The sequence below is a fragment of the Monodelphis domestica genome, chromosome 3 (genome assembly GCF_027887165.1).
Source record: "Monodelphis domestica isolate mMonDom1 chromosome 3, mMonDom1.pri, whole genome shotgun sequence".
Lineage (NCBI taxonomy): Eukaryota > Metazoa > Chordata > Mammalia > Didelphimorphia > Didelphidae > Monodelphis > Monodelphis domestica.
In genome coordinates this window covers 485,694,871-485,718,948 of record NC_077229.1, presented here as the reverse complement: position 1 = coordinate 485,718,948, position 24,078 = coordinate 485,694,871, and the positions used below count along the sequence as shown (strand labels likewise).

Sequence of the window (24,078 nt, the reverse complement as noted above, 5' to 3'; positions counted from 1 at the left end):
AGAGAGAGAGAGAGAGAGAGAGAGAGAGAGAGAGAGAGAGAGAGAGAGAGACAGAGACAGAGACAGAGACAGAGACACAGAGACAGAGACAGAGACAGAGAGAGACAGAGACAGAGAGAGACAGAGACAGAGACAGAGACAGAGAGACAGAGAGACAGAGAGAGAGAGACAGAGAGGCAGAGACAGAGAGACAGAGAGACAAAGAGAGAGACAGAGACAGAGAGACAAAGAGAGAGAGAGAGAGAGAGAGAGAGAGAGAGAGAGAGAGAGAGAGAGAGAGAGAGAGAGAGAGAGAGAGAGAGAGAGAATGAACAAAGACTCGCCAGAGGAGCGAGCAGACAGCAAAATCCTTCCCTCTCCCACATTTAGCACAGTGCCTGGCATTTAGTAGGCGCTTAATAAATGCTTATTGTGCAACTGTTTGAGACTTTTCTTCCAAGAAGGGAAATTTCATCAAGGTCTGGGCTCCCCTAGATCTCACTTGGGTAACTCTAGGAAGCCAGAAAAGAAAGCTGGATAACCCACAGATTCTAAAGTTCGCCAAAATGTCCTTTTTAACACCTCTGGCCACCGCTCTCAATTTCAGTCGACCCCTACCTATCTCAACTGCCTGACTAGGCAACTGATCTGCCTTGCCTGACCCGTAGTAAATCTCTCCTCCACCCTGGCAGAAGATGAGTCGTCACGTTTCGAAATGTTTCCAAGAGAGATTATTTTGGCCCTTAGACTTCTTTTGCAAAGACGTCTACAGCACAAAGAGGGAATCACCTCAGTAAATGATGGTTCAGGCTCCATTTTCGTCGCCCCTCTCAGTTCCATCCATTCTCAGAAGAGTCTGCGAAGTCACTGACAGCCCAACGAAAAGATTGCTCCAGCAATTATGAGATTATTTAAAAGCGAAAATTGGTCTTAAAATAGAATTCCTTAGGATACCATAATTTATATCAAGAGGTCACCCAAGTCCTTGATTATTATAACCAATTAATGTTGGTATAGGTTAACGTCCACCATCTTAGTTATTGTACAACTAACATGTTTAAAAGCCATTTAATAAAAATTGTGTTTGGAAAATAGATGCGACATCTAAGATTCCCCGGCTGCCCCCCAAATTATCGGATAGAGAGCAAGAGCCACTCAGTAACTAGTTCCTGAGTAGCAAAAATCCCATTTGAAAGTTTTAGAAAACAATAAAACTATTTGATAAGCTACAAAACTAAGCAAACATTTGCGAACGTGCTGAAACTTTTAATTTTGGTTTGGAAAATAAAAGAATATTGTACAGAATGCAATTCACGCTCACATTTGATAATTGTTCTGAAAAGAAAACCAACTTATTCTTGTTTAACATTTAGAACTCATAAATGATACTGTTAACCAGGTCAGAAAGCTAATCTTTGAGTCGTTAAAAACTTATGACATGTATAATTTTACAGACCTCTAAAATTCAGAAAGAGGAGACTGTAAGAGTGTGAAATGCAGTAATTTTCAGTTATTTCCAGCAAGAGAAATGATCCATCAATCCGGGAACATCTGAATGAAAGGTACTGAGAACAGAGAAGTACTATTTTCACTAACTGAAACAGAAAAAGCAATTAAACGGGAAATTGAATTCGATGAAAACATTTCCTTTCCCTCCACCTGCTGTTACCACAGAGTTTAGTATATTTACTCAAACCAAAAATAAACTTTTAAAAATTTTTATTAAAGGTTTTATTTTCCATTGTAGATTCCATTCCTTAGTCCACCAAATGTGTGCATACTTTATATACAGGTATATAAATGGAAAGACTATTTTGGGAGGATTGAGCGACAGCCTTCGGCCAGAAAGACCTGCGTTCAAGTCTCTCCTCCAGAGTTTACAACATGGACATACCATTTAATCTCTCCTTTCTCAGCTCTTTAAGATTACAAATTATAGAGGACATGCCCATCATTATGTGGAGAGAGATCGTTACTGCGGCAATGAAATCACACATTTGGCCCAATAAATAGATACTCTATAAATAGAAAGTCTTTATTCTTGTGTTCCAATTACCAATCTTATTTTCTAATGGAGGGTGTCTATTTTCCAGAAGCTCCAATTTATTAGTGGTTTATCAAGAAATGATCTTAAGTTTCTATCAAGAAAATATTTTTTATCCAAGCATTTTCTGTTGTCTTCAAGAATATTTTGACCCTGTTAAAAATCTATCTTATTTTGGAAAAGTTGCATTTTCTAGAAAGCGCTTTAGCATAAAGTATCCTTCTTGGGACAACTGAAAGGAAACATCTTTTAGTGAATAAAAACGGGCAAAAGGAATGGGAGGAGGGACCTTAAACCAACAGTTCGAGGAATACGAACATTTATAGAGAACGATTGCGGAGACTGAAAAAAATGGTTATCAGATAATAACTTTATAGTAATATGTAATAACATTCACATTCTTGATGAAATAAGGAGCAAATACATTTCCCCATAGGACTGGACAGGGGATCGTTAGCAGACTACATAGCGGGAGTCAGGACTACGTTGCTTTTCCAGTGCACCCATTTTTTGAGAAGTAGTGGTTCCTCAGAGGGTGTGATTCCTCTGGAAATCACTGACCAGAGTTCAATTAAGCCAAACTGTAGGTTCTAGGGTTTGCTGCTGGGATCGGAGTTGGGTGCCAAAGTTAGCAAAAGAAGGAAAGACGACAAATTTTTCTAGTACCCTCCCCATACTACTTGTAATCACTTTATTGTGTATAAATTCAGGTCCATCCCCCTACAAGAGTGAATAGTGTCTCTCCATCTCCAATTCTTGCTAGTTTCCCCCAAACACTTCTCTTTTCGTACGAATCAACTCTATCTCTGGCTTAGGAATGTGTTCTTAGGATTCTTTCCCCGTTCCCTGCGGTGGCTGTGACGTGAGAAGCCATGTGACAGGCCCCCTTCTGCTATAAGGAGAGAGAAAGGTCCGCCCTCTCCTGGATTCAGCCCCAACCTCTCCAAGATCTTTCCCCAGACTCTCACCCAACACACACGCGCGCGCCGAACTCCCAGCCTCATTTGCCCCCAGCTTTGCCACCTCCTCCTTAGGAAGAGTGGGTGTGGGAGCGCTCGAGGGGAAGAGGGGGGAGAAAGCCAACTTCTCCGAGTGCCCGGTGCTTGCCTAAGGGCGTGTGTGTGACAGAGTGAGTGTGTGTTTGTGCACGTTCCCTGGAGAGAAGAGGAGAGGAAAGGAGATGAGAGAAGAGGAGAGGAAAGGAAAGAAAAGGAGAGAGGACAAGCGGAGCAGGGGGAGAGCGCTCTTATTCTAGGATCCAAAGAGTTGGGGGGCCCAAGTGACCCAGCTTCCCGGGTGTGAGCAGCAGCAGCAGCCGCAGCAGCAGCAGCCGCAGCAGCAGCAGCCGCAGCAGCAGCAGCCGCAGCAGCAACAACAACAACAACAACAACAACACAACAGCGAGAACAGCCCGCAGCCTGGCTCCATTTGGCCGGGTTCGCCCCCGGGCACCGGGGCGCGGCCGGTGCCTCGAGCCCCGTGCCCCTATGTGCCGCCCCGCAGCCCCCGCCGCTGCCACCGCCGAGGAAGAGCCATGACCCTGAGCGCGGAGATGTCCGATGCCTCCGGACTTGCGGATGAGACCGACATTGATGTGGTGGGGGAGGGCGAGGACGAAGAGGAAGAGGAGGAGGAGGAAGACGACGGCGGTGGCGTTGGTGGCGGTTCGGGGCTCCGGCGGCGGCGTCGCTCCTACGCAGAAGAGGAAGATGAGGAGGAAGAGGACGACGAGGAGGACGAGGACGTGCTGCTTTCCCCAGGGACTGTGGGCTCCACCGCCATCCCGGGACCGGGCCAAGCTGCAGGGGTTGGCGGAGGCGAGAGTAGTGGCGGCGGCGGCGGAGGCGGTAGCGCTGGAGCCTCTGGCGGCGGCGGCGGCGGCTGCGTCGGAGGAGGAGGAGGAGGAGGAGCGGGAGGCGGCAGCGGGGCCAAGAACCCGCTAGTGAAGCCGCCCTACTCCTATATCGCTCTCATCACTATGGCCATTCTGCAAAGCCCCAAGAAGCGCCTGACGCTAAGCGAGATCTGCGAGTTCATCAGCGGCCGCTTCCCCTACTACCGGGAGAAGTTTCCCGCCTGGCAGAATAGCATCCGCCACAATCTCTCGCTTAACGATTGCTTCGTCAAGATCCCCCGGGAGCCGGGGAATCCCGGCAAGGGCAACTACTGGACCCTGGACCCGGAGTCCGCCGACATGTTTGACAACGGCAGCTTCCTGCGCCGGAGGAAGCGCTTCAAGCGGCAACCACTGCTCCCGCCCGCCGCCGCGGAGACTCTGCTGCTGCGGGGAGCCGGGGCCGCGGGGACCGGGGGAGATCCCGCTGCTGCCGCCGCAGCCGCAGCCGCAGCCGCAGCCGCTGCCGCCGCTGCCGCCGCAGCCGCCCTGTTCCCGCCCCCACCGCCGCCGCCTGCGCCGCCGCCGCCGCCGCACGCCTACGGCTACGGCCCCTATAGCTGCGGCTACGGCCTCCAGCTGCAGCCCTACCCGCCTCCCTCGGCCCTGTTCGCCGCCTTCCACCCGCACCCCGCCGCGGCCCACCACCATCCGCACTCGCACCCTCACTCGCCACCACCGCCCCCGCCGCCCGCCCATGGGGCGGTAGCCGAGCTGGCCAGGACCGCCTTCAGCTACCCGCCGCCCCCGCTGGGCCCGGGCCTGCCAGGCTCCTTGCAGGCGGCGGCCAAGCCAGGGGCTGGCCAGGGCCTGGCGCGCTCTCCCTTCTCCATCGAGAGCATCATCGGGGGCAGTCTGGGTCCCGTTGCCGCCGCTGCCGCCGCCCAGGCCGCCCAGGCCGCCGCCGCAGCCGCCTCCTCGTCGTCTTCTTCGTCCTCATCCTCGTCCCCGCTGTCGCCCTCTCCCGCGGCGCCCGGGGGCAGCTGCGCAGCGCAGGCGGCCGTGGTGCCCGCAGCTGCGCTCACCCGCTCCCTGGTGGCAGCCGCCGCCGCGGCCGCCGCAGCCTCCTCGTCCTCCGCGGCTCTGGGGACACTGCACCAAGGGACCGCCTTGTCCGGCGTGGAGACCTTGACCGCTAGGATTTCGAACTGTTAATGGTTTGTCGCTTTCTTTCTTTCCTTTAAAAGACCAAACAAACCGATTTGGAGGGGATGGCGGGGGCGGGGGGGGGGGGGAGAAAGAAAGAAAGAAGGTAGGATATCCGGGGTCCTTCTTACTTTTCTGACTTGGTGGGGGTTAGTGGTTTGTCTCTTGTTCCCACTCCTCCCCCTTAACTCACCTTGACCTCCTTGGAACCTCCACTCCCACCCCCACTCCCAGCGAGACCACGTTCTTTCGGGCGGCAGACCGGGCTCCCCTCCCGGTGCCCTCTATTTATGCAAAGCCAGTCCTATGCTGCAGCAGCAGAAACCATGTGGACGGATGATGGATTGAGGGCTGGTGGCGGTGTCCGTGTCTGGAAACTGGTTGCTTTTTAAAATTTTCTTAATTATTATTATTATTAATATTAATAAAATAAATCTCTGAACCCTTTTGTGGTTTCGAGATTCTCAGGTCCAAGGGTTCAAAATCAATAATGTACAGAAGATTAATAATAAGGAAAAATAATAATAAAGGTCCTGAGGGACAGCAGCAAAGCAATACTTTTTCATCTTAGGACACTTGTCTGGTGTACTTTTTTTATAAAAAAGGAAAAAATGATTAACGTTTACACAGAAGAAAAAAGTCAAGATTATCGTTTCTTATCTTAACCTGTGTTTTGTATCATAATAGACTTATGGAATTTTTATTTTGTACTGAATGCGTATTCTTTACAAGGAATATTGTAAAATTTACCGGCAACTGTTATTGTACCATTCTAATGTAAGATTTTTACACATTTTTGGAAATAAAAAATTTTAATTTTCAAAGAAAATCCACCAAAAATAATTGATTGGCCTCCTCCCCTTCTTATTGATTTTTTTCTTTTTCTGATATAAAAAGATTCCATCTTAGTAGGGACGTTTAGTGTGCAGTAGAATGGAACAAAATATGAATTTCCAAGAAAATCCTAAAAAAATCCTCTTGTTTTTCTCTCAGCCAAGCTACAGGAAATGAGGAAAGAAAAGGTGGTGAGAAATAATTTTGAAGTGTTACTACAAATGAAGTAGATGAATCATTGAGGAATGTATTTTAACTGGCTTGATTATAATTAGTCTTCAAAAGGTTTAGGACAGTTACTATAAGAGATGATGTGGGAATAGTACCTCTAATTTTGGCCCTTACTTTCTAAGGGGAATTACTACTACCCACTTTTCAGCACAGTATTATGCGTTCTGAGCCTATACTAAAAATGTAGTCTCCAATAATACTGCAACAGTAACAGAAAATAAAATAATAATTAAATTTAGGTGATTTTATAAAGAGAATGAATTTTAAACATCTACAATATATTCTCTTTGCTTTTTTGACCACAAACAAAAAGAAAATGTGTTTGAAAATTATTTTTTATTTTAAAAAGAAACACAACTTTAAGCTAAACTACATCGCATTGAAAAAAAAAAAAGCTCCCAAATAAAATAAGTGAAATGTTTCATTGAACTAATCATATTTATTTAGGTATAAGTGATCCAAGAATTAAAAGTTTTAAATATTCTTGAAAAGTCTTCTTTAACTTCTAGTTCACTGAAAAATGTAAGTGCACAAATATTTTAGCAACTTTTAAAAAAACAGCTTGTAATTCTAAACATAGGATATTTAATATGTAGAGTATAGCTGAGGCCGAATCAACAAATCTGATCTTTTTACACTGCATATCTAATCACATGTTATAAAGACTTGCAGATTTGCTCTCCGCTTTAATCTGCATATAGACTGTTAAAAATAGTTTCATTTTAAAGTCAATTATACCAGAAAGGTAAAATCTTTTGATTATTATAGTCACTATTAAGATTCCTATCCCTCTTCTCTCCAAACAGAAACAAATAAAACAACTACCTATAAATAAACATTCCTAAGGAGGCTATTCAACCTTTCCCAGGGATAATTTAGAAAAAGTTGAATGATATTTTTAAAAATAGTATGAACCTGATGAGAATCACTGTAGAATAAATAAATACAAGTTTAAAATATTTTAAAGACCACCATCTTCCCTCTTCCCCCTAAATGCCAAGTAATTCAGAACCAAAGGGAGAAGTTTAAAATGGTTATATATGACATATGATATATGACTATATCACTTTTAAAGAAATACAAATTTCTGGTTAGTGAAAGATCAGAAACTTCGATCTGAAAGTAATTGCCGAAAAGGACTAAATATTATCGTCATAGATAGATTCTGTGTGAATGTTCTGAAAGTATGTAATTGCAAGCTAAATCCTGACCTTATCATAGGCCACAAAGTACGGCATATTTCCTGCTTTTTTTTTTTTTTTTGTCATTTTAAAGGAATGAAAATGTGTCTCTCTAGACTTATAAGATCGGTTTGGCCTCATATTTTTCCTGTGGTGCAACAGAGAGAAAAGTGTTTACAGTAGTGTAGTCCACGGGGCTAAAGGGTGCGTACATGATTTAGAGATGGGTTGCCTTTAATCTTCTACTCTATTCGGAAATGAAAATGCAAATAATGACTCCCACCAGTTCCACTAGCTGTTACGGTTTTGCATTATGCCGGTTCAACAATTCTCTCCTCCAGGTTTTTGATTCTGCCACCGGCTTTGCAAACCCTGCAGGACAGTGCGGGCCCAAATCCCTGAGCCGTGTGCCCGTAGTGTGCGGCCAGCGGTCAGGCTGGGTTGGCCTAGCAGGTGCTGAAACAAAGGCCGACCGACCCCGCAGCCTTTGATGGGGCTAACAACATCTCTGCGCCGGAGCTCTATATTCGCATGCAAATCCAGCGCTATGTCCCCTTTTCTTTGAAGGCAAACAGAAGGATGTTTGTGTGTTTGTGAGGATGAAGCCTAGTTGAACAAGACTTCACAAATCGGCTGGACCTCTAAAAATAAACCAATTGAACAAACATTGGTCACTCTCTCCTCCTCCCCACTACAAAGTGTGGATTTGCTACAACTCATTAACCCGGCTCTTTTTCTTTTTCTTCTTCTTCTTCTTCTTCTTGTTTCTCTATCTCCGTCATATCCCGGTAAAGCTCCAAGACAAATGAGCTGAATTGAGAGGGAATTGCTGTTAATAAGGGAGAGGAATATATAGGGCTAATGGTTCAAGCAATTCCCCAAGAAGGACCACACAAAAAGGAACTTCTCAATTTATGGTACTGGTGTGATGCAGAGATTTAATCGAGAGCTGGATTTAGCCAAATGTTATCTATTGCGAGCATAATGAAGTCCTTATGGATTGAATTGCTCCTTATGCCACACATGGTGTCACGACCCAGGAATGTTTCTTCCTCTATTTCTTTTTCTATATTGGATATTTATTTCTTTTAAAAAGAGAAGACGTTGCTGCCCAGGACATTATTGGTATATTTTGTGCCCTTCTCCTTGCCTCCTAAAAAAGAATAGAGGAAGGAAGAAAGAATATGAGGGGGGAAATAACAAAAAGAAAAAGTCAGGGAAGGAAATATGTGAGGTCCTTTCCCATTTCTTACCTGCTGAGCAATCTGTATCCTTGTACATCCCTTCTCAGCATCCCCCTACTCAGCAGAGTTTTCACATTCAAAGGTTTTGCTGATGGAACTATAATTTCTGATATATTTATTATCATAGTTCTTCCAGTATGATTGGAATAAGGAACCTTCTTTTCCTTCTGAGAAAAAGACTTCTAGTTTCCTTGGACTTTCCCCATTTCCTCTCTTATGCCTGTCCTCTGAGTGAATTAAGGAGATAATTATTTTGATGTCATATTGACTTGATATCATTTGTTAAAGATTGTGCCAGCTAGAGCTTTGAGTCTATGCTCTCCTGCCCGCTCCCCCCCCCCCCTTTTCTGGCTCTTGTGGCTCTGATTTCCTAGCTTAGCTAAAGACTTTGGAGCTGCTGCTGAAACCACCAATACTACTGTTTCTGCCACTGCTCTTCCTTGGGAGTCTGGTTTTGCTGCTGAAAGGTAGTGAGGATTTGTGTGGCTAAGGTCTTCTACTTACGCTAAGGCAACAACTCTTCACTGTTTCTTAATATTTTGTTTGTACCTGTTTCTGTCACTGTAAAAAAAAAAAAAGCCTATTGTGTGGTCCAACCTAAACCAAATATCTCACAACTCACTTTAACAAGACATCAGAAACTTCAAATTGGCCAGAGATCCTTCTAATGAGATGCCTGAGGGGCTGGCTGAGGCCCAGTTAGGATGCTAAGGATGACCCTTGGAACTGGACTAGAACTAGACCAGGCTGAGAGCAGATAACAAGGGGTGGTAGCTTTCTCTCTGTTGCCCCTGTTTGGCTCTTCAGTGGGCAGAGCAAGGTCACAAACAAAAACAGAAACACTCCCTAAGTTGCCACTTGCTTTCTCTCATCCTCTGTGACTGTAATTGGGCATATGCTTTCCCTTGGTAAATGTGTTTGATGTCATGGCCAGTAAGTATAACATGGTGTATTTATAAGGCCATGAATGCAAATGTGTAAATATGTTTGGTGTAAAATCTGGTTCCTTCATCTCCCACAATAAATACCTCCACAGTTTCAGATAATATTACATATGTCAGAAAGAGTTGGAGATTCTGATCATGACCAGCTGGCATGGCACTTTGGGGCTTAGGCTTTCCTAATTGAATTCATTTTTCACATTATTTCTTTTCATGTCACATCTTTTCCTTTTAAAAAGGATTTCAGGCCACTTCTTTTCATTTTTGACCCATTCTTCTCTGAACGTTTTCTGTCCTTTTATCAAAGAAGTCAGATGTAATTATTATAATTCAGCAACAAGAAACAAACCCAAATGAACCATTCCTCTGTATCTTCACTAGAAAACTATTGATTGCTACTAGTGTTCATTTTTTAATTGATGGGGTATCGTAACCATGCTTGTACAGTATCCACAGTGTTCTAGAATGATTTTGTAAAAGGTGATGATTCTGCCTTTAAGAGAGAAGATGTTGATGAGGACTATGCCAATAATGGACAGTGGGAGGAACTCATTACCAAATAACCACTACTGTCTCTAGTGTCTTTGTCATTGCCATCACCATCACCATCATCTTCATCATCTCTCTATTTCTTAAAGTGGCACCCGATCGTCAGTTGTATGGAAAGCCTAACTTTTTTTTTTTGGAACATTATTTTTTACATTCTTGCCTGAGTTCCCTTTTCTCACCTATGCCTGCCCTCCAGCTCACCTTATAGCTATTTGGTCAAGACAGTTCCACAAGCAAATTCTTGCTAGCTTCATTTCTCTGCATCCCACCACCAAACTACATTTACCACCATTTCTTTTCCAATTTTTTCACTTCAAAGTCATCCTTAATAAATATGTAATATGTAATAATAAATATGTCATCCACCTTGAATGAATGGTTCTCTAATAAACAAAGACCTAGATTAGGACACTCAGAACTTTTCAGACAGAGGGGCCTTGCAGGGTTCTTGGTAAAAGGTCTCTTGTGGTAATCCCTCTCCTGTCTTCTATGGCAATCCCCTGTACCTCCATATCTTCCCCACTGGTATCTACTTGCATCCCTTTCCCACCCTTTCAGCTTGTCATTTTGTTGCTTGCTAGCCTTTAGAGATTTAGCTTCCACAGTGACCCAGAAATCCTCTTTACTTCTAAAGACTTTGGATTGAAGAGAGAGAGAACTTTTACCTGGAAGGAATGGATTTCTGGAAATATAAAGGTGTTTAAGACTTTGTCACTTGATTTCCTTTGGAAAGAAACAACAACAATGACAACAAGCCCTTCTTGACTTTTTCCCTATGGCTTTAGTTTACACTGCCCCCCGAATAGTGTACATATGATGCATGTAGCCCTCTCCTGCAGAAGGAAGGCCACTGTACACAGAGTGGGACTTAGGCAGGATGACTCTCTAGAGACTCAAACTGTAATAGTTATCATGAAAGATGAAATACTTCACTCCCTGCCTGACCTTCCCAACCCTCTTCTCTGGGTTACTCATTCTCTGGGCTCTCTGTACCCAACAGAGCCAGAAGCTAAGTCAGTTCTGTTAGGCTTCCATTCAATTGGGTAACCTTAGGGATAGGAACTAATGTGCCCTTAGTAACTAGTTGCTTTCTTACAGGAGCCAACAGAATACTTTATGCTGGAATTAGTGGGATGGCTCTTAGGTGTTAAGGCAGCTGAATGTATTAGGTACTATACTATAACACTGTAACATCTTTTTTCCTCCTTTCTTCCTTCCTTTCCTTTCTCCCTCCCTCTCTCCTTCCTTCCTTCATCTTTTTTTCTCTACCCTTCTTTCATTTCCTGTCATTATCAATACCTTACCAAGGACTGATGACTGGGGAGATTCCTGGAGATAAGGATTTCTGTTTTAAAAAGATCAGAATAACTATGTACTCCCCCTTCATTATGGTCTCTGTCTTCATTTTGTTGTGCTGTGGTTTAGGTTGTTCTAGACCCAAAATTAAAAAAAAAATCACAAATGTGGCCACCTTAGAACCTCTCTCCAGTAGAGAAATCAGTCAGTAGCTTTTGGGAGCTTTCTTTAAAGATGGAAGGATTCAAAAGCTAAGATGAAGAGTCCAAAGAGAGCCTCTACCCAGTTTACTCTGAGAGTTAGGTATCTTTTTCATAAAGAGGCATTTCCAGCTGTGTATGATGTTACCAGTACAGGGAGTCTCATCTAACCTAAGTAGAATGCAGATAAAATAAAATATATTGTATTGTAATAATATGTTGTTTGCATACACAATACAGTCATGTACTTGTCTGTACATACCGAGCAAACTTTTGTAGCATGTGCTACTACATATTCACAGAGTAATAAAAATTTTCACAGTACCTGGGACCTTCTGTACAAGAATATACCTTCAGATCAGGTCTGATTGTAACTACTGGTATTTGGGTCCATCAAGTAACTAGAATGTTGTTAACAGTGACAAAGTGGTGAAATTCTCCACATAGGAGAGAGAAAAGGGGAGCCTAGAACAGGACCTGATTTGCCACACAGATAGATCATCTCTTCATAATTGCTATGGAACTTCTGCTTTCAACATCACCAACAGGATCATACTACTGATTTGAATCATACTAAAACATGGGATTTTCTGGCAGTAAATGGAGAGGAATTAATTTTCTCTAAAGTCCACTGTGAACATTTACTGTTAAAGAAAAATAACCTGACACTTAAAAAGGAACTTTCTCACTTAAAGTATTACTTGAAGAATTTCACTTAAATGAAAATGACAGTGGCAGACATGTCCCATTAGCATGAAAGATCTTGGAGGGGGAAAAATGCCAGAAAATTAACTACAAATATGCCTCCAGCTTATCCCCTACCTTCCCTCAAAATAAAGAAAAAAGGAAAGCAGGAGATTGGGTTTAAATTAACTTTGTAGTTAAATTTCCATGGGTTTCATATATATTTACTTTCTCATGAAATTAAAAGTATCACTAAATATGCTTCATAAAGAATAGATCCTATAAACATATAAAGTAGTATTCAATTGCTTCCATACCTCCTTTTTCCTCCTGCCTCTCCTATCTCTCCTTTTCTTACAGAAAACAAATTTTCTGTATGCTCTGGAGTATAGACTAATGATCCCTACGTCACTTTAGGAGAATATGTGGTCACATTAAAACAAACCAACAAACCTCCAAACCAAAAAAACTCATTACTTCCAAAGCTCCAACTATAGCTGACAAGGACATACTGACAGTTGTTTATAGAAAGAGCTTTGGAGACAATTGATGAGGACATTTCTATTGCACTTGTTTACGTAAGAGGCTAGAGATTAATTTAGAATAGATCACTTTCCCCACAAGTTCAAAACAAAAAACAAAAACAAAAAAAACCTAACAACAGCCCAGGTTTCCAGTCTCTACTTGTCTTTTCCTCACCTCACCTCCTTATTAATTTATCTAGGTATCCTCCTCATTCACTTCTAGTACACACACACACACACACACACACACACACACACACACACACTTTTTTGGTCAGTCAATATTTGCTGAGCACCTGCTGTGTTCCAGAGCACTTTATCCCTTCTCCTGACTTCTCAAAGAAATCAAAGAAACAGTCCCTACCACAATGCAGCTGAGGAGAAAGAGCACTCCGGTAATAAGAGAAGCCCATCATTTTGATGAGAAACAATTCAGGAGGAAAGATCTTTTCATTTACTTCTCCATTCTAAGAGCTTCTTTTCGACACCACGAGTTTCCTAAAAATGGTCTTTTTGTAGTGCACAAACTGGCTATTCTTTCTGAAAATCAAAAAAGTAGCTTAAAGTGGCACCTTGCTCTTGGATCCAGACTCCTTCAACAGGTAATGATAGTCTCCTCACTAAGTCAGAGGCCAATATTGTAAAATTGCACTTCTAAGAAGATAATAGGTAACAATGGAATATTATAGTTTCTCTGCTCCATGGTCCTTGTGTGATTTTGGGGACACATGAATTCAATTCTCAGATCCTCAGTTTTCTCATCCTGTAAAATGAACATAACATAACTGCAATGCTGGTCTTATGGGATTGTGAGAAAAGTAATTCGTAAGTCTTTTTAAATTTAGAATATTTTTCCATGGTTACATTAAGTCTTGCAGCACTATTGAAATGTGGACTGAAAAAAAAATTGTGCACTCTCAAGGGGAAAATTTTCCAGACCTAGAGCCCTCTTTAACCTTGCTCTCAATACTATGAATTGAAAATAAGACCTAGTCATTACTAGTCACTTGTCATTGCATGCTTGTAATACGTATGTATATAGTGGATGATTTATGAGTTCTTGCAAAATCGTTAAAATGCTAACTGCATAGACTGCTAGTTTTAAAAAAAAACCTGCTCACTTTCCCAAAGCAATGCTTTTTAAAAATTAAAACTGCAAATTTCAGAGAATGGATGTTCATTGTAACCCTCAGTCCGTTATATTTACCTTGGCGTGTGTGGGGATTGTGGGGAGAGAGATAAGGAAATTTCTTCCGCCAAAATTGTAGGCAAGCCTTTCTGAATTTCCAACCTGATTAGACCCAGACTCTCCCTACGTTGTTGGCTGCTGGGTGCCCAGGCTCCAAAGCCTGGTATTTGCACCTGTCTCCCGCTGCTGGGGTGCAGGATTAGCCTCTAAGCTCACCCTCGCTAGTCATTGGCCAAGGGTGAGCCATTTGGGGTTTTGTTTTTTAACTTCTTTTCCAAACTAGTAGGTAAAGACAACAACAACAACAACAATAATAAAAGTGATTATTATTATTATAAAAAACAAGCTTGGATTTTCACGTTTGCTTTTCAAAGGTTTATGGGAATTTGTATTTTCTGCCTCCCTTCCTTCTCTTTTCTCCTTCCTTTCCCCAAAGAGTCTGTTGTCCCTGGAGGATTGTCACACAAACTCTAGCGGGTCTGCTTGGCACGCCAGGCAGCGTTTAAAGGGACAGGGTCTAGTTTTGGTGGGGGTAGGTGGGATGATGGTTTAGCTTTTATTCGTGTAACCAAAGCCCTGGCAAGTAATAAATCTCTCCCCAAAGGACTTTTGGATCTTTGATTTGAAAAATCGGATTCCTTTTGTGGAAACAGTTGACAGGAACCTAAAAGGATTAGTTGCATTCCACACAGGATCATTTTTACTGGCAACATTTTGAAACGATTTGGTCCCTTTCAGACCATAAACAATGTCCAGAAAAATGATCTAACGAGACTTCTATTGTTTTCCTTTGTCTGCGAATCTGTTCACCGCTTGTGCCAACGGCGTGATCGGGATTTGACAGGGTTTCGCTCCCGAGTAGTGAGTGTACTGTATTTAATTTCCTAGACCCTTTCAATTTGGTTTGTAATCTCATTCGGCCTGAGGCCGGGCGGCGTTTTCAAAACGTCAGCCCCTGGAAATGAAATGGGAGCTAGTGATTTGTTTCTCGTGTGTCAGCGCGCCCCATGCTGACACGTTGCTCGAAGGTGGGGTAATAACACACTTATCACACGCCCAGGCGTATGGCATGGTGGACAATATACTATGCACAAGATAAAAAGGAACCTTGCTTCTTGCTCAGTCCCTAGAGATGCAGTGGTTTTGAAGCAGCATTTGCTTTCTAAAAACTCTCTTAAGAAGCTAAAGTAAACAACTCCAGATCTTTCAAAAATGGGGTTCAGATGGGAGGGCAGTTGGTGGAGGGACTCTTGCCTCTCTTACTCGCAGTTTTGCGAAATCCGTGTGGCCTGCGCAGTTCGAGCAAGGAATAGCAATATTGGTTTGTGTTGGAAGCGCTGCTTCGGGTTTCTCGGGTTCCCCTCCTCTCCTCGGCTCTCTCCACTGTTTATTTTGTTGTCAGCGGACTTATCAAGATGTTAGTTTGCAAGAGGTTTTGACCTGCCTGGGCGCTTTGGCTGATCCGACCAGGATTTTCCCTCTGTTTTTACACCTGCACAAGCTCCACCGCACTCCCCTGCCTGATTTATAGTCCAATTAAAGGTTCAGTGTTCCTGAAACCACCCGCGCTGCTTCCCTTCCCCGCGCTATCTTCTACTCTCCCGCCCGCCCGTCGGCGGGCTGGAGTTAGCGCTGGAATGCACTGGGCCTTGGGCAAGAGGCTCCCGGAAACGGTTTTCCCCAGCCTAGCTCTGGGTGGCACGGGCTGGAGGACAGATGCAGAGATCAGTTCCTTTCAAGACAAAAGCGGGACAGCCGGTCTGAGAACCAGGTTTCAGGGTTCTTTACGCATTTCCATTCCCATAGAAATGGAATAGATAACTATGGGTGGGGGTTGGCGACAGGAGATTAAAGAAAAAAAGAACCCATAAAGAACACTACCAAACAGCAGCTTGCAATCAAGTTTCCGTGCCTTTCTTTCCCAAACCAGGGTTTTTTTTGTTTTTTTTTCTTCTTGGGTTTTCCGGATTTTTTTTTTTAAAGAAAGAACGGTCTTATTGCTACCATGCAAGTATTTATCCTTCCGTAGAGGGGTTAGTAGTCTGCAGAGAGGGCCTCGTGGGGTCTCGTGTCTTGTTCAAATGGATTCCATCCCCCCCCCCCCAATATCCTCTCTGATGATAAAATCATCCCTTCAGGCCACACAGCCCGAACCTCGTCATTTCAACTCTTTCATGCATTCACTACTGCATGGCTGTCTACTAAGACAGCAGCACCCAGCTTTCCCCTTGGGTCACCCTCCATTTCAGCCCCACTTCTGGAGAGCCCCTCGAACTTGCCCACCAAGAGGAATAGACACCATTCCCAATTGTGTTGATCCGAAGGTCTTTTTAGGAGGAAACAGTGCCTTGCCACTTCAACTCTATTCCCTCTGGGTCTGATTTTTTTTTTCAGGTGCTCTGGATGCTGGTGCTGGGGTGACCCTTCGAGGTTCCTTTTTGAGGCCGAATTTTGCAAGAGTCGAAGGTGGGTTCTTTGGAAAGACTCCAGTGAAGTGAGAAAAAGGGCAGTGCCCAGGGCAAGAGCTTATAGGTGCAAGCGAACCATGAAAAGAAGGGTGGAGTTGAGTGAACAACGCTATCATACATAAGCCTCGTGTTTGGCTGGGACCACGCAGCCTGCTCTGTTGTAGAAGAAAGAGGCTTAAATTTCGAAGGACATGAGTTGGAATCCCAGCTCTGCTTGGTACTAATTGAGTGACCTTGAGGAAGTCACAAGGCCTCAGTTTTCCAGTTCTTAATTCTATAGACCTAAGAGTTTGGGAGAGGTAATTGTGTGTGAGTGTGTGTGTGTGTGTGTGTGTGTGTGTGTGTTCTCTCGAGCGTGCATACATGTCCTTTTGGGTGTCCAGCGCCCCTCCAAGACGGTGCCCAAACGGGCCCCTCTATCTTGCGTAGAGGCCCTCCTGGAAGCGGGCCTCGCAGCTAACTTTGCGGGTCAGAGCACAACAGCCCTATAGATTTTTCTTTCCCACCTCTCCTAGTCCTAAATCTTTGCGTTCGGCCCTTGAGACCTCGGCGTCAACAGACTTTCTCTGGGGAAGATTAGGCAGCTGGGGATGGGAGGGGTGGGAAGGTTGGCTGTGGGGCTAAGGGACCAGCGAGGTCAGCACCCGCCCCTAGCCCAGGGCTCGGGCCGGATTCCACCGGGCCCGGGTAGGGGGCGGGACGGGCTCAGTCTGGACCCTCCTCCACCAGGGCCTTTTCTTTGCGGAAAGAATAAGCTGCTTCCCAACCGAGATTGGCAGCATTGAGCATCTCCCTAACTTAACTCGGTCTTCTTTCCATCCCTCAAGCCACCTTTCTAATTAGACTAATTAGTAGCTCCGTGGAGTGTCTCCGGGCGGGTCCGGGGGGAGCTAGAGCGCTTCAGGCCTGTGAAAAGAGGCCTGAATGGTCGCGCTGGGGGGGCCGACGGGGGCCCTGGCGACCCGCCCGCCATTCAGTACACAGTAACAGTGGCTACATTTGTCCCGCGGCCATTGAAAGGAGTCTCGATTAAAACGTTTGGGAACTCACGCCCCCCCGCATCCCCTCTCTAATTAGAGGGGCCCCGAGAGAGCGCGCGGGAGAACCCCGGGATCCAGCCCGCACACAGGTCCTCTCTGCCGCTGCTTTCCGCCCTTTCAGGGTCGCAGCTTGCCTTCTCCCAGACAAAAGTCCTCGGCGCCCTCCCTCCTCAGCCACCCACTCTTCCATCCGGTCCCAGCCCCTAGGCTCTCACCCCAACTACAGGGTCGTTTAACCAATAGCCCCTCCTCAGGACAATACGCGGACAAGTCGGGGGAGCAGGGTGGGCAAAAGAGGCTGCTGCCTTCTTCCCCTCCAGGAAGACCCCCCTTTGCCTTGCATTGGCAGTCGGTTTGTTTCCTTTTCTTTTTCTCCGTGTGCCCTCTCTTATCTAGATCTTTGTACCCTCTTCTCTTATTAGCACGCACCTCCTTGGGGGTCGAATGAGAGGAGCCTTTGGGTTGGGGAAGGATAGACTGAGAAGCAAAAAGGCACCCAGTATGCGTCAGGTCTAGAGAAGGCTTCCCTACCTTTCGGTCTATAGCCTGCATAAATAATTGTCACTTTTGCGAAAAGAGCTTGGTGAAGGGAGCGCGAAGCGCATAATTTAGCTAGTGACAGCATGGGGACAATTCAAGTGTATTTAGATTTTATTGGTAACAGCATTTACAGAGCACCTCCTACGTTCTCAAGGTTCAATATATTCATTTCTCCCTCCTCTTCCTTTCTCCCTATAACGCTCCTGTTCCTGAAGACGTTAAATCTGATTTGGTTCAGTTCCTTAATATTGTTGATAATCTGAATGGTGATAGCAACCATAACTCAAAGAAAGAGCCGACTTCTTCCCCCTTTATAAGATTGGTTGTGGTGTTTTCTCCCCCAGGGTTTAGCATCAAGAAGAAACCAAGGACTAAGACCTGAGGCATCCCCCACCAGAGAAGCTGAGACACACCTGATTCACTGAAATCTCCTTTCCGATGATGGTATAGTAGGGTGGTGGAGAAAGTAGGTGTGTTTTTGGGGGGGATGGGTAGGGAGATGAGGGGGGAGGATGAGGGTCACAGATTTGGAACCCTGCTTTGTATTGCAGAAGAGAGGTGACCTGGAGGGTAAGATGTCTACTGCTTCTGCTATAATCCTCCTTAATGGAAAAGAGCCAGATGTACAAAGAAATATCATCAGGTCACTGTTCTTAATCTTGTTAGGTTAGAAAATGGGAACCTCAGGAAAAGATGCTATTAACTAAATGTCAACCCGCAGCATGCAAAATTCCTTGGACCCAAACTTCAAAAACAAGGGAATGAAAGATGCCATGTGAGAAAGAGGAATCGTGTGATTTCTTAGGCTAGCGCTGATCCAAGTAGGGTTTTATTGCTTCCATACCAGTGCTTCACGATATTTTAATTTGACAATTAAAATATGCACCAGATTGCTACAGAACAAATCTTCCAAGGCAAGAAGGATGGGGGGGTGGGGGTGGAAGAGGGATGAAAAAGGAGGAATACTTTCATTTGCACAGGGGAAAACTGAAATCTGCAAAGTTTTAGAAATCTTAAGAAACTTGAAATGAAAAGCCAAGATCTTATTCTGGGTGTAATTTAACAGCCAAACCTCTTTCTGTTTCATAACAACATAAACAGGAGGTCACATAATTGAGAAAAAATAGGAGATCAAATTCTACAAAAATTGAAAGCTTTATTCAAATCTACATTTTAAAAGCAGACAATCAGGCAGGGTAAAGCGGAGGGAGAGAGAGGGAGATGGACAGAGAGACTGAGACAGACAGAGAGAATGAGACTATACATGGGAGGAGGAGGTTGGTTGGACAGACAGGAGCTGGGAAATAATGTAAAAGACTTATCCATGGTTATTTCAATATCACTGTAACATTTACTAATAAACCACCTTACATTTAAATAAAATCGAGGAGTAATTATGGGTAAATGTAAAGAGATCAGAAGCCACAAGCTGCTTTTGTAATTGGATTCCTCTTCCTCTGGGAATATTTCAGTTCCTCCAATACTAATACTACAGTATAAGAGCAGTGTTTAAAGGCCCGAGCACTTTAGAAAGAAATAAAGAAGTGAATCTAAAAGAGAGAAAAAAATGAATTCTATCCATGTCTCTCTAAATTCTCTGTACAATACTCAGAGCATATCTTTTGCATGCTTTGATTTTTGTTCTGAGGGCATGCATATCACTCTTCTGACCTACTGACTTGGTATCTATGTAACATTAAGCTTCTTTTCCTAGCAGTCAGCATCTGGTTACACAAGGGGCCAGTTTCCTTGGTCAGGAAGAAAACTATTCTTTGAAGGTCCTGAAGGCACTAGTAGTCATCAAGATGGGTACTACGGCCTGCCTTGGTCCTGGAATCTATAATTCCCCCAATTCCACTGCCAGCTGTCTCACAAATTAATGTTGTTGGTCAAAAAGAATACTAGACCAGAGAATTTGGATAAATTGGTACAACCCATCCAGAGTAACTAGAGTAATTAATAGAGGCTCTGACCATCCAATTTGAAATCTAGTCCCCTTTCCCACATGAAGGTTGGTGCTTTCAGTCATGTGGGAAGTCAATCAAGATCTTGTATCATCAGGTCAGTCAGTGCCTCCAGGAACTGGGAATTAGAAGAAAATAACAGATTGAAAATAACTTTGCTGCTTTGTTTATACTTTGGTCTGGCCTCATCTAAGTTTATAAACTTTGAAAAAATTGTTTTAAAATGAAGGCTACTCCCTACACCATGGTAAAACTTTATGAAAAGGACAATCATTGTTTTTGAACCTTCTGCCTGATGAAGACGGAAATAAATCTACTCAGCAAGCCACTTCCAATCTTAATTAAAAGACCTTTCAGTTTTACTTTGTGTTTATATAACATTCCATTGAGGCAAGATTCTGCCAATAGCAAACACTTTCAGAGTATGTTTCTGAGATAAAGATAGTGGTTCTGTGCCTTTGATGGTCCAGCTGCATTTGTCTTTACAGTAATTTGTTTCTACTTATTATTAGAAATCAGAACTAAACCTGTGATTTTGTAGATATAGATAACTCTTAGGTGAGGAAGAACCTTTTGCAATTTAAAGGAGTGCCAGAACACTGAGAAGCTGAATGACTTCCTCTGTGGCCATATAGCTAGGGTGTGCCAATGGTGGGACATGAACACAGGTCCTTCCTGGCTTTGAGACCACCTTTCTCTCAATTAATAAGGAAGATGCTTCATTTTGTAATTCTTTTTCATCAGGTATGTTATGATTACAATATATATTTTCCATTTTATCATACAAGGTTACAAACAATATGCTGGTTACATCATGATAATGATGATTCTCTAGCAGCTGCCTCATTCTGTTGCCTCATTATTAATTGAAAATGGCTCTGGATTCTTGAACTTGATGCTAATGAAGGGAGTACAAGTATCGGTCATATCAAGATGGAAAGGTCTGGTGATAGACTATACATCTGTTGATCCAGGATCAGCCCAGCCAAATTCAGAAAGGCCCATCACTAGGCAACCAGCTGTAGGATGATGAATTGTTCGGCCATAGCAACCCTGTCTTTTAGATTTGAAGGTTGTCTTTTGTTTTGCAATAGTGTTTCTGTATATACCTCTCTTTCCCTATTGGACCTTTCCTTGTAACAAGGAAAAAAAGTTAAATAAAATCAACATGGAAGCTACGTGGCACAGTAGATAGAGAGCCAGTTCTGGAGTTGAGAGAACCTGGGTTCAAAAAATGGCCTCAGATACTTCCTATCTGTGTGACCCTGGGCAAATCACCTTATCCCCATCTCATAGCCCTTACCCTTCTGTCTTAGAGTTGTTACAATGTCAGAAGATGAGGCTTAAAAAAATAGACTGTGTCTGATATTTGATGCAATATTCTATACCCATAGTACCCTGCTTTTATGAGGAAGAGGGAGTTGTGTCTCATCATCTATGTGTGGATAGAATTTGCTCCCCAGGACTCTTTTACCCAGCATTCCATTTGTGTGCTCACACTGAATGCTCACACTGTGTGCATATGTATATGGGATAAAGTTTTGGTCTCTCTCTCTCTCTCTCTCTTCTCTCTCTCTCTCTCTCTCTCTCTCTCTCTCTCTCTCTATTTCTCTCTCTCTCCCCCCCCCAATCCTTTGTTAATGCTATAAGGGGTTTTGCAGACAATGGATTCCTTGCTATGGGGACATTACTAAACCCCTTATAGCATTAACAAAGGATTCAGTTCCTGAACCCCTCAAATTAGAGCCTGAACACTTGTCAGCTCTATCAGATCTAAAAAAGGCTATCATGTCTGCCCCTGCTCTAGGCATCCCAGATTACAACAAGCCATTTACTTTGTATGTGCATGAGCGAAGAGGAGTAGCTTCTGGCGTGTTAACTAAGACTTTGGGACCTTCTCAGCACCCAATTACTTATTATTCTGCTCAACTAGACCCAGTAGCAGCAGGAGCACCATCATGTCTTAGAGGAGTAGCTGCTACAGCCTTACTAGTAACAAAAACTGTTGATTTAGTATTGGGATGTCCATTAACAATAATGTGCCCACATGAGGTAGAAGCATTGTTGATAAAACATAGAACACAGGCATTCTCGGATCAGAGAATTACAAGATATGAAATAACCTTATTAAATAGTGAAAACATTACTTTAAAACGTTGTACTACTCTTAACCCTGCCACCTTGCTTCCAGATTTACCAACTTCAGGAGAACCATTACACAATTGTGAAACATTAGTGTCCATGGCAGAAAAGCCTCGAGATAACCTCTTGGACACTTCTTAGACAATGCAGATCTGATTTTATTTACCGATGGTTCCTCTTTTATGAGGGATGGCATACGTTACACTGGAGCTGCCGTAGTCTCAGAATTTGCCACTGAATGGTCAGCTTCACTACCTTCTAACATTAGCGCTCAAGGAGCAGAACTCATAGCTCTGAAGCAAGCTTGTATAATTGCCAAGGATAAAAAGGCAACAATTTATACGGATTCTAGATATGTTTTTGGCATTTGTCACTGTTGGGATGCTATGGCTCCAGAGAGGATTTTTAACTTCAGCTGGAAAATCCATAGCTAATGCAGAAATTATTAATGAAGTTCTTTCTGCTCTCAAACTGCCTGAAACCCTAGCTGTAGTTCATTGCTCTGCCCATACAGGTGGCTCTGACCCTGTCTCTAGAGGAAATGACGGAGTAGATGCAAAAGATGCAAAGCTAGCAGCCATAGAAGGACCTGGATTAATTTTAACATTAACAACCACTGATGATTTAAATTTATCACTTGCCTATAATGAAAAGGAAGTGGAAAAATGGAAACAAAAATTTAAAGCAAAACAGATTAATGGAGTATGGGTATCGTCTGAAGGGAAACCCCTGCTCCCTAGAAGTTTCTATCACCAAATTTGTCAATCTGTGGATAAAAATGGTCACTTTGGTACCCAGGGCATCGTGAACTCTGTTAAGAGAGTATGGATAGCCTTCGGTATAACTACCATAGCCTCTAAAGTGTGTTCAACCTGCTCTACCTGCCAGGCATATAACTAACACGCCTTTCGTGGCAAAGCTTTCAGTGGGCGTCCTCTGGCTTACACACCTTTTGAGCACCTACAGATAGATTTCATAACAATGCCAAAGGCCGGACATTATAAATTTTGTCTAGTCATAGTAGATCAACTGACCAGATGGCCGGAAGCATTTTCTGCAACCCGAGCCATGGCGGCTTTTGTTGCTAAAGTGCTTTTAAAGGAAATTATTCCTCAATTTGGCCTGCCAGCACATATTGATTCTGATAGAGGAAGTCATTTTACCGATTCTGTCTTAAACCAAATATATTCTTGCTTGGGGATAACTCCCAATATCCATTCCTATAGTCATCATTCCTGAAGTTGTGGTTTTCATTGTCATAATTATATTTATTTCTATAATTATCACTTCTGTAGTTGTTATTAAACTGAGTATTCCTTCCTATAATCTTGAGAAAAGCTCTACACTGTACCGTATTGTGGCCCTTCTTCCCACAGAAGTGGCAGGTAATGGATTGATAATTAGATTTCTGGAGAGGGGCAATCGTCGTTGGTTCATTATCATGCCCACTTCTCTCTCTCTCTCTCTCTCTCTCTCTCTCTCTCTCTCTCTCTCTCTCTCTCTCTCTCTCTCTCTCTCTCTCTCTCTCTCTCTCTCTCTCTCTCTCTCTCTCTCTCTCTCCCCTGTAACACATCTACTGAAGCTTGCTTTGAGCCAGGCAGGAGAATTTACACACATGGTCTTACTTTAGTTAATTAGGTTTTGTACTGCTATTTCTTTAACTTCTTCTACTTCAAGTGATTATTAATAAACTTTATAAAAAGAATACTTGGAGTTATTGATATTAATTTAAATCTTACATCTATTGTCTAGGACAGAGGCTGCTCATTATAACTAATCAGTGTTTTCATTTATGTTATTGTAGTCATTATGGCCACAGAAAGCAATTCTTGAAGACTCATTCCTAGGGGTGCTGTGATCTGTATCCGTGCAGAAGCTACCAGCACTGGTGTAATCCTAGGTCATTGATATATTGAAGCATTATTATTACTTTTATCATATTCTTTTTCACTCCTTATAAATGAACTTAAATAATTAACAAAGGCAAG

At 43.4% G+C, this 24,078-nt stretch overlaps 1 protein-coding gene across 1 annotated transcript; it reads left to right on the top strand.

Annotated features, from left to right (window-relative positions):
• The first annotated feature begins 2,381 nt into the window (after window positions 1-2,381).
• Window positions 2,382-21,460, top strand: FOXD1 (forkhead box D1). The gene is made up of 3 exons (XM_056824744.1): window positions 2,382-5,074; window positions 16,331-16,402; window positions 18,329-21,460. The coding sequence occupies exon 1, from the start codon at window positions 3,558-3,560 to the stop codon at window positions 5,070-5,072; it is 1,515 nt and encodes a 504-aa protein (XP_056680722.1). The 5' UTR covers window positions 2,382-3,557; the 3' UTR covers window positions 5,073-5,074; window positions 16,331-16,402; window positions 18,329-21,460.
• Window positions 21,461-24,078: the final 2,618 nt, after the last annotated feature.

Excerpts from the sequence above, each read along its gene's own strand:
- FOXD1 (XM_056824744.1), top strand. The coding sequence starts at position 3,558 with ATGACCCTGAGCGCGGAGATGTCCGATGCCTCCGGACTTGCGGATGAG.